Consider the following 13,502-nt stretch of genomic DNA (forward strand, 5'->3'; position numbering starts at 1 on the left):
GGGCTTTATGTAAGTAAATAAGATACCCAGGAGTCCCTCTGAGCGTCTCTCTCCAGCATAAACCCGCTTCATGTGCGGCCTCCGTTCCCTACAGCGTTGCTCTGAGACCCGCTCTTGAGGATACGCTGTTCCATCACTCAACCACTGGAAGAATATGAGGAAATAAGCTTTAGTACGAGCACTTTTTGTCTCATTTCCATGGAGAAAAAAATATACTTCCCATTGCTAAAAGCTGGATTCATCATTTTTCGGTGCAGACTCAGGATAAATGGCCTGGAAAACACCGGAGCTGTATTAATAAACGTTCAGCACTTCTCACATGCACTGACAGTTCTGCAAACCTGATCTTGGCTGCCACCCAGAAGACATTACCGGTTATGCTAATCCACACACGCTGTGATGTCTGTGCATGCGGTCACGCAACACGGATCAGCACTTTGCATCGCTCTCCCTGCAGCAGCTTATTATTCCTGTTACTGCAGTAGTAACTCTCGAACTGCGTTCATGCTCCTTCTGTCACCAAGTGAGCTCCTTCTCATCCCCTCCAGCCCCTGAGCACACTTTCCACTCTAATTACCTCTCTGAAGTGCACTTCCCAAGCTCTCCACACTCCCCTTACCCAGCACACCATCATGATGCCAGAGCTGCAGTGCGGCTCGCCTGCCTCTAGCTTCTCATTAAATAATTAACAATGCTCAGGGTGCAAATGCAGACAATATGTGCACTTAATGATGGAGTAATTTCGAAGTAATTTGAAGGCCATTTCCAAAGAATGTCTTTAAGATGCAAAGATGGAACACTAGCTGAACTAAGAAGCCATTTGGGAATAGAAAGGATGTGCGCCTTGAGTCTTGTAGCAATGACTTTTATAGCCCGGTAATCTCCAGAGTATGTGTTAAACAGGGCAAAATGTTGGCGTCAGCACAACTTAGCTTGTAAAGAATGCTTCCAGTACATGTAACAAATACTTCTTCATTTTTCTTCCCGTTTCTTATTCATCTGTCTGCTCCACAGATGGATAGCTTAATTAAGGAGTCATAATTTCAGAAGTCCAGAAGCCTGAGTGTATCATCAGCACCAGGGCAAAATTCTAGTCAACGGTACACTTCAGATTGATTTCGCCTGAGAATACAAATGAAACAAATGTCCAAATATCTCATCTCATCTCATTATCTGTAGCCGCTTTATCCTGTTCTACAGGGTCACAGGTAAGCTGGAGCCTATCCCAGCTGACTACGGGCGAAAGGCGGGGTACACCCTGGACAAGTCGCCAGGTCATCACAGGGCTGACACATAGACACAGACAACCATTCACACTCACATTCACACCTACGGTCAATTTAGAGTCACCAGTTAACCTAACCTGCATGCCTTTGGATGGTGGGGGAAACCGGAGCACCCGGAGGAAACCCACACGGACACGGGGAGAACATGCAAACTCCGCACAGAAAGGCTGTGCTGTGGTCACTACAGGGGGGAGAGAACACCCCTTTCTGACACTTCTACTCAAGAAAAACCTAACAACCTCTGAGATAATTTAAATTATCTGAATGTTCTGAATAATCTGCAGAACCCGACTCTGAATATGACGAACTTTCCCCACGTAAATACTGACATACAGTACCGGGCAAAAGTTTGGACACACCTTCGAATTCAATAGCTTTATTTTTATTAACCAAGTCACTGCATGTCTTAAAAGTAATGATGGATGTCGTTTCTCTTTATTTAGTTGAGCAGTTCTTGACAGAATATGGATTACTACGGTTGTGGAATAGGGCTATTTACTTTATTATTTACTGTTTGATGATCACAAACGCATTAAGAAGGCAATAAATTGTGCTAATTAACTTTTAACGAGGCACCTGTTAATTGAAAAGCGTTCCAGGTGACTACCTTATGAAGCTGGTTAAGATAACGCCAATAGCATGCAAAGCATCATCAAGGTAAACGCTGGATACTTTGAAGAATCTAAAATATCAAACATTTTTTTTTTTTTAAACATTTTGTTTACCACATAATATGTGCTTATTGACTGAGTTAGGTCGGGCCGGATGGGAAAATATTTGGCTCGAGGTCATGCCTCGCTGCACTCGGTCCATACAAATGACCAAGAGCCAAATATTTTCCCATCCGGCCCGACCTAACTCAGTCGATAAGCATTTTATCATATGACCTTTTTTTAACAAACCTACAATGAGCAATGGTGTGCGAAAAATGAACCAATCAATTGTTATTTGGTTGACAGCAAACCATTTATATGCTGAATCACCTTTGAATCAAGTTTGAAATAACAGTTTGAATTCTATAAAATACAACTGACTTTACTGTTCTCTCGAAACGAAAACGATTTTAAGATAACATTCAGTGCGTTTACATGCACATCCAAATCGAGCTGCTGTCGGTAATCGAGCAAAGGGTCCCAGCAGGGGTGCCAGAGAAATCCAATCCTACATGCACACAAGGAAATCGAGCTATTGTGTGAGGTACATTGTGCACCCGAGCCACAGGTGGCGCTACATGCCCCATCGTGTTGGTACACTTCCGGTTGTCGTCATGAAGAAGAGCTATTCAAGAGTGTAAACAAAGTTATCAGTTCCGTGTTCACAAGAAGAGTGTTTCACTACGTTCAGACTGCAACCTGAAACGACCCATATCCGATTTGTTGTGAAATCTGATTTTTTTGTTAGGCCAATTATATGAGACAAGTACATTACCAATTATATGAGACTTGTATGCGATCTCCAATATGAACGGAAAACGACCCAAAAGTGTCCCGCATGCGCAAATTGACACGTTTGCGTTGATTGTTGATGATGTGTAGATCGCATGAATGCGACCTGTCCGGTCAGACTGCAGTCGCATGTGAAAATATCGGATATGCATCGGAATTAGGACCACATATCCAAGCGGCCTGGGTCGCATGTGAAAAAAATCGGATCTGTGTCGTTCAGATTGTCAATAACAAATCGGATACAGGTCGCATATGGGCAAAAAAATCGGATATGGGTCGTTTCAGGGTGCAGTCTGAACGTAGTCTTTGTATGTACGAACAGAAGTGTTCCTGATAAAATGGCCACTAAGTTGAAGTTGATCTGTAATGGTGAACATTAACTGTTAGCCTGCTAACATGCTAATAACTTACCAACTAATTGGAAATGGGTGCGTACATGCCCAGACACAAGTGTTCCTAATAAAGTGGCAGCTAAGGTGAAGTGTCATGCCGACCGAGGCTGTTGTGTTTCCCGCTTGTGGTCTCGTCACTCGTCACTTCCGGAAGGGGCAGTGCTGAAGTAAGTAGCTCGATAGGGTTTACATGCACTAAGTACCTCGGCTACAATCGCATAATCTAGGTCGCGTAGCTCGATTACGAGAAATCCAGTTCGGTTCGATTTCAGCCGAGCTAAGGTGTTTCCATGGCATTTAGAACTTCGATTTCAGTCGAGCTACGGCAGAAATTCGATTTTCTCTATGTGCATGTAAACGCACTGAGTGTTAGTAAAAGTCAGTTCAAACTCAGGTCAGCTCATGAAGACATCATCAATACAAGCCTGTTAAATCTACACAAAAGAACTTTGATTTGAAAACAAAATCGAGTCGAGTCAGCAGTCGAGTCATTAGGTCGGTGTTGGATAAATCATCTGGATCATAAAATTCACTTTCACTGTGCTCAGCTGAGTTGCTCATTTTTCAAAGTAACAATTCAGAGCAAAATGAAAATAGCGGAAGCGAGAGAAATGGGTCCGGGGCTGCATACGGCTTTTTCTGTACCAGATTCAATTATCCGTATCTGCCCAGTCACGTGACTTTTCCCAATTATTTTATTAAGAGCAAGTGCGCAGGTCCGTAGGGTCATATGATAATTCCATATATATGTTCCATATGTTATTTCATGGGGCGGCACGGTGGTGTAGTGGTTAGCGCTGTCGCCTCACAGCAAGAAGGTCATGGGTTCGAGCCCCGTGGCCGGCAAGGGCCTTTCTGTGCGGAGTTTGCATGTTCTCCCCGTGTCCGCGTGGGTTTCCTCCGGGTGCTCCGGTTTCCCCCACAGTCCAAAGACATGCAGGTTAGGTTAACTGGTGACTCTAAATTGACCGTAGGTGTGAATGTGAGTGTGAATGGTTGTCTGTGTCTATGCGTCAGCCCTGTGATGACCTGGCGACTTGTCCAGGGTGTACCCCGCCTCTCGCCCGTAGTCAGCTGGGATAGGCTCCAGCTTGCCTGCAACCCTGGAGAACAGGATAAAGCGGCTACAGATAATGGATCAGTGGCGGCTGGTAGTCTTTCAAACAGGGGAGGCTGGTCGGTTACGATATTTCTAGATATTAAAAGAAAAAACACATCAATTTTGCCCATACTCTTGCCTCTGATCTGGCTGATTGTTGGCAGGGTCACAAACTGTGAAATAACAGGTTCTTTTGGCCCATTAGCCTACTGTCCAATATACATGATGGTGGTGTTGGGGGGGGGGGTATATTTTAACATTTTATATTTTAAAATTGTGGCATGTTGTTTAAAAATTGACCTCGGCTGTGTTTTTGTTTAAAAATGTTTTCCACATTGTAGCTGTGTTTAATTCATATCCAGAAAAACATATATTCCAATATAATATACTCAGCATAAACATTTTAAATAGATTCTATATTTTTGGTCCATCCATGACATATTACTAAAGTAGCCTATTTACTGTTGTTGATGTGGGTCACTATGGTTAGCCAATTCACTTTCTCGTACCAGGAGAGCTGAAAGGAACGAGTATCATTCCCTACCTTTTTCACCAAGTCAATTTGAGGCGTTGGTCTACCCTGCTCTTTAATTTTAATTTTTTCCTCGAAAGGAAGACTGGCAAATGGCTTCGCCAAAATTAAATCAGCAATGCTTGGCATCCGTGCGCAGCTTTCTTGCTAGCTGACTAGCCCCCTCAAGTTCAAGTTCAGTCACTCAAATAAACGAAGTTTCTGGAACTAAGATAGCAAACTTGACAACACTATATTTACACTTTATTTACAATGAAAATATATACAAACTAAAAAAGCTGGTAGAAACCGTATGTAATGAATGAAATCGAAATGTAAGCCGATCTCTTACAATACACCACACCACTTGCGAATCCGCATGGGACTGAACTGATGTTGCCAGATACTGCTGACGTTATCCAGCCCAAAATATGTTCAAAACCCGCCAAAATGCACTTAAAACTGCCCAATCTGGCAACACTGAACTGCTGCCTGTCTATAGTTGAAACGAGCTGTCAATCAAAGAAAATATCCGGCCGCTTTCACCAATCACCAGTCTCCTCGCGGAAACTGCCATGTCCCTCCCATGTGAGGCTCGGAGTCCGTGGGCGGGCATTTTCGCAGTATTTGTCCAATAACCGTCTTGCATTTTGAGATTGAAAAGCGCATAGCTCCCAAATGCCATTGAAGTCCACTGAGGCTGGGAGTCCGTGAGACTCCGTGGGCGGGCGTTTTCGCAGTATTTGTCCAATAATCGTCTTGCATTTTGAGATTGACAAGCACATAGCTCCCAATCCACTGAGGCTGGGCTGCATCTCGCTGTCACGAGGGGGAAAAACTCACGCACACATTAAAGTTATAAGGGAATGATTTCGCACTGTAGTTGGGTTGAGCACATATATTTCTATGATTCTGGATCTGAAATAGCAATGTTATAAGGTCGGCTATAACATAAGCCTAGCGCAATTCATCCTACACGATGTTCATCATTTTTAGAGGAGGCTGAGCCTCCCTCGTTGTCTTAGAGCAATCGCCCGTGTAATGGATGGATGTTATTTCATAGTTTTGATGTCTTCAGTATTGTTCTACAATGTTGAAAATAGTCACAATACAGAAAAACCTATGCATAAGTGGTGTGGGTAGTATAAAGTTTTGACTGGTACAGTATCTCTTGAACTTACGGCCAGTAGTAAATAATAGACGTTTTATTCAATTCTATATTTTAAGTATGCTTAAAAAAATGGCTGGATGTACATTTAATGTGAAGTGTTGAAATAAAAACAGCTTGTTGGTAGACTCTAGACTTTGTGGCTTCTGGATCTTTCACCTTCAGGTATAGCAACTGCTCAGGCGCTGTACACACAACGACTTTATGGTAATCCATAGGAGAGCTCGACTTTGACCAAGACATCAGTCAAGTACACAGCAGGAACAACGAACTAACGGGGAAACAAAGAACACACACACACAACCAGCGTTAAAAGAGAAGGACATAAAAGAGAGATGTGCGAATGGAAATGTGCCAGAGAACACCAGCCCACCTGTTTCAATCAGACAACCCACTCCCTCATTCCCTCCATCCAGAGACACTCATTCTCCCCAAGGAGAGGAGGATGATTAGAGAACTGCCAGAGAGTTTATCAGCCCTGACTTTACCACTCGATCTTAACTATCCAGGTCATCTTCTATGTAATTAAGATCCTGCAGATGATGGAATCTAATATTATTTTTCATTTCAATCTCAGGAAGTGTGTCACTCCCCCTTACCCTTTCCTTCAACAGTCACAATCATTTAAAATGTAATAATGTAAATATTAGCGAAGTGATTTTTTTTTTTTTGTGTGTGTGTGTGTGTGTGTGTGTGTGTGTGTGTGTGAGAGAGAGAAAGTCATGCTCTGTAACTTTTTATGACCTAAATATGTTCAAATCAAACCAACCTCCCTTATATATATATATATATATATATATATATATATATATATATGTTATTTACCAGCTGGGAGGTCCGTATGGTGAAATACCGTGACCGAGGTCTTGAAAGTACTGAGCGAGGCCTCTGGGCCGAGGTCAGTATTCAAGGCCGAGGTCACGGTATTTCACCATACGGACCGACCTTAAGCTGGTAAATAATATATTTATTTTTTTCTTTACCAAATTCTAACAGGGCGGCACGGTGGTGTAGTGGTTAGCGCTGTCGCCTCACAGCAAGAAGGTCCTGGGTTCAAGCCCCGGGGCTGGCGAGGGCCTTTCTGTGTGGAGTTTGCATGTTCTCCCCGTGTCCGCGTGGGTTTCCTCCGGGTGCTCCGGTTTCCCCCACAGTCCAAAGACATGCAGGTTAGGTTAACTGGTGACTCTAAATTGACCGTAGGTGTGAATGTGAGTGTGAATGGTTGTCTGTGTCTATGTGTCAGCCCTGTGATGACCTGGCGACTTGTCCAGGGTGTACCCCGCCTTTCGCCCGTAGTCAGCTGGGATAGGCTCCAGCTTGCCTGCGACCCTGTAGAAGGATAAAGCGGCTAGAGATAATGAGATGAGATGAGAAATTCTAACAGAAAACGAGAGCGCCCGAAAGGGAAAACCGAGCTGAGACGCCATTTTGAATCCTCATTCACGGCTGTGATGCAAATTGCTTCCTCCTCGGTATACAAGTGCACTTCCATGGCAGGAAAAAAAAACAAAACTACATTTTACCGCCTATGTAGTCCCCTATTTATACAAAATTGAGTCATTCAGGATTCAGCCATGTTTTTGCTCGGCGTTAGCAACAGTTACCGGTTTTTAGCTTTCTCCTGAAATGTTTTCTTTTATTTCTTCTTCCTCAGGGTAGTAAAACTCGCTTTCGCTGTGAACACTGTCGTTATCGCTATCCATGCTTTAAAATTAATCCTATTCTCCTGAGAAATGCTGGCAAAAATTTATAAGACTTTTGAAAATCTTATAAATAAATCTTATTAAAAAAAAGATAAATGTTGACAAAAAATGCTACTATGTTTGTTGTTGCTGTGAACGAGCGAGTTGTCAGAGATCCATAAACGGGGCCCATATCGTAGGATACGGACCCGCTCGCCAGCCAATCAGAGCGCAGGATTTGATGGAAACCGGATCGCAAAAAAAAAAAGTATTTATTCTATCCACATTCACTTGATATGGGCAATCACGCGCTCTGATTGGCTACTATACTACTAGGCTATCAGCTCATATACCATGAGTAGAGAAAAACAAAATGGCAGAGCGTATTACTGAACCAATCGAGGATGAAATAAAAACCACTCGAAAACAAAACCCCAAAAAATACAAACGCACCAAAATATGGAATAAAAGTATTTGATGGTAAGAACGTATCTTTTTTTTTCCCCCCAAGAATTATTTATTATAGCATTTTTCACAAATTTCACCGGTTTGTTTACATTCTAAGCAGAAATTATTCTGTCATACGTTTTGTATAAAAGATTTTATTGATTGAATTTGCAAAAATAAAAAATAAAAATGCTTGGTTTCTCAAAATCCAGTGCTATGCGCCTCGTCGGCTATCGTTACGTTACATTACGGGCATTTAGCAGACTTTATCTTATCCAGAGCGACATACAACATATCTGGAGCAGTTGAGGTTTAGGTGCCTTGCTCAAGGGCCCTTCAGCCATTCCTGCTGGCCCAGGGAATCAAACCAAAGCCCTTTTGGTCCCAAAGCTAGCTACTTCTCTAACAATTAGGCCATGGCTATCAGCTTGTATACGACTCAATTTCATGGAAAAACTGTTAAACATATGTATATAAAAAAGCCTCTCTGATCTAAAAAGCGTGAATTAAAAGGAATCCTCCAGCGAGATAGTCTGAATCTAATTATTAATATTCACGATTAATTAGAGCAGGAGGAGGAAATTAGGCGCGGAGGTTATTTTTTAAGCAACCAGACATTATCTTTTGTTACCTGCGTTCTTCCAATGCCCGTGTTTCCACCGTGGCTGTGGGAACAAAGAAATCCCATCTCCAGCCAGGTGATGAGGCGACGAGCTCGAACGCGGAATCTAAATAAAAGTTGCATTACAACACAGATGGAGAGAAAGCAGACTTGGAAATGGATTCCTCCTGATCTGTCCTCAGCACTGACAAATAAGAGTGAAATACTTTTCAGATGCGACTGATAAAAATTTCATAGGCTGATAAACAAAAGCTAATGAAAGAAAAGGCAGAAAATGCATTCAACATTAAAAAAAAAATTGTCTTGGAGTTGGAAATAATATTGAATAATATATTTTGTGTACAATTCAAACAACTCACACAATGGGCAATGGATTAAACAGGAAATGGGTTTTCGAATTAAAACCTCTTTCTGTTCAGAAACCGTACTGTTACTGTGTTTCTAAGAGATTAGAGGAACTTTAATTAGTCACAGGTCTTTAAGCAAAAGACATTTAAAAAAAAAAAAAAACACGCAATTACTGACAGACCTCCAGCATAAAAGAGTGTGCATTATTTTCCAATGATTCCACCAGCCCGGCTCGTGTGTGTTACATGCTTCACTTTGTCAATTTCACTTCAGTACTATTTTGTTCCCTATTTTTTTTTTCAGGCAGTGTTTACCCTTGGGAGAATAAATCATGTGTGACTGGACGGCAAACAAAGGAAGGAATCTCTCGCTCTTTCTCTGCTTCCTGCTCCGCAAACCTTCCACCAAAGTGATTAATGGAATGTAAAATTCATTCATCATCACTAATATCCCTTTCCTTAAGATACAATTTATGCTGATGCAGTGGGGAAAGAAAAAAAAAAAAAACAAAGGAGCATGCATGTCCATGCTATGGTGCCATGGGATCAACCTTGAAACTCGAAAGGCTTCACGCTCACGCTGAACATCTCTTTATGGGAGACCCTTGAGCCATTAAACAGTTATTAGAGCTCATCATGGTGATGTTCGGCGATTCGGATGTAGGATCACAATCTATCTTAATAATCTTAACAACTCAGGCCAAGTTTACATTAGACCGTATCTGTCTCGTTTTCTTCGCGGATGCACTGTCCGTTTACATTAAACCGCCTGGAAACGCCGGGAAACGGGAATTCGCCAGCGTCCACGTATTCAATCCAGATCGTGTCTGGTCTGGTGCTGTGTAAACATTGAGAATACGCGGATACGCTGTGCTGAGCTCTAGCTGGCGTCGTCATTGGACAACGTCACTGTGACATCCACCTTCCTGATTCGCTGGCGTTGGTCATGTGACGGGACTGCTGAAAAACGGCGCGGACTTCCGCCTTGTATCACCTTTCATTAAAGAGTATAAAAGTATGAAAATGCTGCAAATACTGATGCAAATACTGCCCATTGTGTAGTTATGATTGTCTTTAGGCTTGCCATCCTTCCACTTGCAAGTGGTAAGTGACTTGCGCACAGCGGCTCAGTCCCGAATCACTGCTCGTGCGCTTACCTCGCGCGCTCTGTGAGCTGCGCAGGGCCGGAGTGCGCACCCTCCAGAGGGCACTCGCTGTTCAGGGCGGAGTGATTTGGAGCGTAGCCGCTGAGGAGGAAGCGATGAGCCGCACTGACACATTTCTCAACTTACGTGCCGAATGTGATTAGCGTATCCGTGTATTGGCGTTGCTGTGTGCACGCTAATCGTTTTTAAAAACGTTAATCTGATGATCCGCTGATACGGTCTAATGTAAACCCCACCTCACAAGGAATGAGTAACTACACAATAGGACATCGGGGTAGAAGCCGAAAGGTGTTTGAGTGGTATTAATCTGTACGGGGACGGCTAGCATGCTGGTGCGTCGCTTATCACATGCCAAAAAAAACAAAAACAAAAACACTCCAATCAGTGACCTCAGTGATTTTGTCAACACTTTTTATGATGTGTTTTCAAAGTGTTGACTTCACTCTGGACCAAGCTAGAACTTTGCTTGGTCCTGCTACTTCATATAAAAACGACAATATAACGAATTTAATAATTGAATTCAATATTTACAATGAGGGCGGCATGGTGGTGTAGTGGTTAGCGCTGTCGCCTCACAGCAAGAAGGTCCGGGTTCGAGCCCCGTGGCCGGCAAGGGCCTTTCTGTGTGGAGTTTGCATGTTCTCCCCGTGTCCGCGTGGGTTTCCTCCGGGTGCTCCGGTTTCCCCCACAGTCCAAAGACATGCAGGTTAGGTTAACTGGTGACTCTAAATTGACCGTAGGTGTGAATGTGAGTGTGAATGGTTGTCTGTGTCTATGTGTCAGCCCTGTGATGACCTGGCGACTTGTCCAGGGTGTACCCCGCCTTTCGCCCATAGTCAGCTGGGATAGGCTCCAGCTTGCCTGCGACCCTGTAGAAGGATAAAGCGGCTAGAGATAATGAGATGAGATGAGATTTCCAATCAGGACACTTTTTCAATGGAATAAAAAACAAGTGTTCTATTCCCTTCTAACAGGTGTCATTCATTTGGTTTGACAGCATGCGATATTGTCATCATATCGCTTATCCTACGTGTATTACGTCACTCTACCCAATGGAGATTGGGAGTTGAATTTGATTTACGATACTGCACGGTTGTCAAGACATGACCTCACATGTCGGAGCTGATGCGAATATCCAATGAAGATATTAGATATCATTAGATATTCTTCACGCATATTTACAAGCAGTGGTGAACCGGTACTATTAGAGCTGGGACTTGAGCTCAGCCAAAACTGAACCAGACACACCAAAAACAGCAACAGGGCAAAGGATTTTGTAAGGGATTAGCAGCAGGCTGCCAGGTCGCTCTTGCCTCTTTTCCACCAAATCAGTTCCAGGGCTGGTTCGGGGCCAGTGCTGGTGCTGGTTCACAACTCGTTCAACTCGCGAGCCAGCTGAGAACCAGTTTGCTTTTCCATAGCTTGCGGTGCTAAGCGGAGCCACGTCATTACGTCGCTGTATACGTCAGTTACGTCGCTACGTTTACATAAACCTTGGCATGAATATCAAAGCAAAAAACAACATGGAAGAAGCAGCAGCAACAACAACAACAATAATAATAATAATGGATGACTTTGCGTTTGTACAGCTGCTGCTTCTCGTCACTTAAAAATGGCGATCTTTCGCGGTCTTATTATTGTTGGTCTTAACAACTCCGCCCCCCCGCTGACGTAAGCGGTTCTTTCCTCTGGCCCAGCAGAGAGTTGGTGCTAGCCTGGAACCAGTTTTTCTGTCCCCAGAGCCAGTTCTTTGTCAGTGGAAACAGAAAACCCGGTTCCAAACTAAGCACTGGCCCCGAACCAGCCCTGGAACTGCTTTGGTGGAAAAGGGGCATCTGTTGTGTAGCTGTCGATGTTGATTTTAAAAGCAACTCAGTAAATTACACAGGGAAATGAATACTTAAGTCTGAGTGAAAAAAACTGTAGCAAGCGTGCAGCGTGGAAGAGGAGTCTGGAGACAGAAATCTTAGTTTCTTGGTCGTTAGCCTGTGCTACTTGCTCTCGATAGCACTGGCTTGAGCGCTTTATTAGCATTCGCTAACACTACTGATGAACGCTACACCGGCTGGAAGGTGACTTCACTTGCAGTTAAGCTTGCGTTGGCCTTCGAGAATGCTGATATATTTGAGTGTGATGAAGGTTCCCCTCTGTTAGCAAGGAAAAAACATACCAACGGACAACGAAAAACTGGAAAAAGAGTGTGCGCGCGTGTGTGTGTGTAATAATAATAATGACGACTTTTTTCATGGTATATCAGATATATTCCATTCAGCTAGCATGATGAAGACCCCTCAATGCCAGCCAATATTATTTAATTATTTTCAATTACGTCATACTCATGACGATGCAGTGTTGTAGTCGAGCCACTAAACCTCGAGTCCGAGTCCAGTCTCGAGTCCCCAGTGTTCAAGTCTGAGTCAAGGCCAAGTCATTAAAGAAAATTTTGGGTCGAGAACAAGACTCCAACCGCACCATTTGACGGTGGCTGTTTCAGCTCCATTAACATGAGTTTGTTCCTGAACATGACGTATGAACAGGTGAATGTGCTTCTCTTTATCAGGGAGTGTGAAGTATTCTGTCAGAGATGGTTGGGAGACGGATGTAAGTGCAGAAGGTGTGTTTATTAATACAAGTGAAGACAAACAATCCAAAACAGCAGGCAAAAGCGTAAAACCGTGAAACAGGCGATAGGTCGAGCGAGGCACAAACAGGCTATCGTAGACTCGGCAGACTCAAAGACGAGAAACAGGAAATCAGGAAACCAAACAAGGAAATTAGGCTCGGTAATGTGTCAGCAACACAACTCAATACTTCGCAAAGTAAGTGGGTTTTCACAGTTTTTATATAGGCGTGCTGATTGCGCCTTAATCCCGGGCAGGTGCAAGTCGTTTACGGCGTACACGAGAGTCTGCTTGGCACGTGCTGTCCAGAGCGCGCCCAAGAGTCTATCTGATGCACGCGCCAAGGCACGCAGGTCTGACACTCTTACACGAAATTAGTATAAAAATTAATGTCAATATAAATATCTCATCTCATTATCTGTAGCCGCTTTATCCTGTTCTACAGGGTCACAGGCAAGCTGGAGCCTATCCCAGCTGACTACGGGCGAAAGGCGGGGTACACCCTGGACAAGTCGCCAGGTCATCACAGGGCTGACACATAGACACAGACAACCATTCACACTCACATTCACACCTACGGTCAATTTAGAGTCACCAGTTAACCTAACCTGCATGTCTTTGGACTGTGGGGGAAACCGGAGCGCCCGGAGGAAACCCACGCGGACACGGGGAGAACATGCAAACTCCGCACAGAAAGGCCCTCGCCAGCCACGGGG

General features: G+C 43.7%; 1 protein-coding gene across 4 annotated transcripts in view; it reads right to left on the reverse strand.

Moving 5' to 3' along the window:
- pik3r3b (phosphoinositide-3-kinase, regulatory subunit 3b (gamma)) overlaps window positions 1–13,502 on the reverse strand; it is a 578,548-nt gene that overhangs the window by 449,512 nt on the left and 115,534 nt on the right. Inside the window, exon 1 of one of the 4 annotated variants that reach the window (XM_060919994.1) lies at window positions 27–269. The exons of the other annotated variants lie outside the window; for them this stretch is intronic. Within the exon in view, the coding sequence (XP_060775977.1) occupies window positions 27–72 (46 nt within the window). The 5' untranslated portion in view covers window positions 73–269. Of the gene's footprint in view, window positions 1–26; window positions 270–13,502 lie in introns of those variants that run through there. 4 annotated transcript variants of the gene reach the window in all.

The sequence above is a fragment of the Neoarius graeffei genome, chromosome 4, assembly GCF_027579695.1.
Source record: "Neoarius graeffei isolate fNeoGra1 chromosome 4, fNeoGra1.pri, whole genome shotgun sequence".
In the NCBI taxonomy this organism is placed as follows: domain Eukaryota; kingdom Metazoa; phylum Chordata; class Actinopteri; order Siluriformes; family Ariidae; genus Neoarius; species Neoarius graeffei.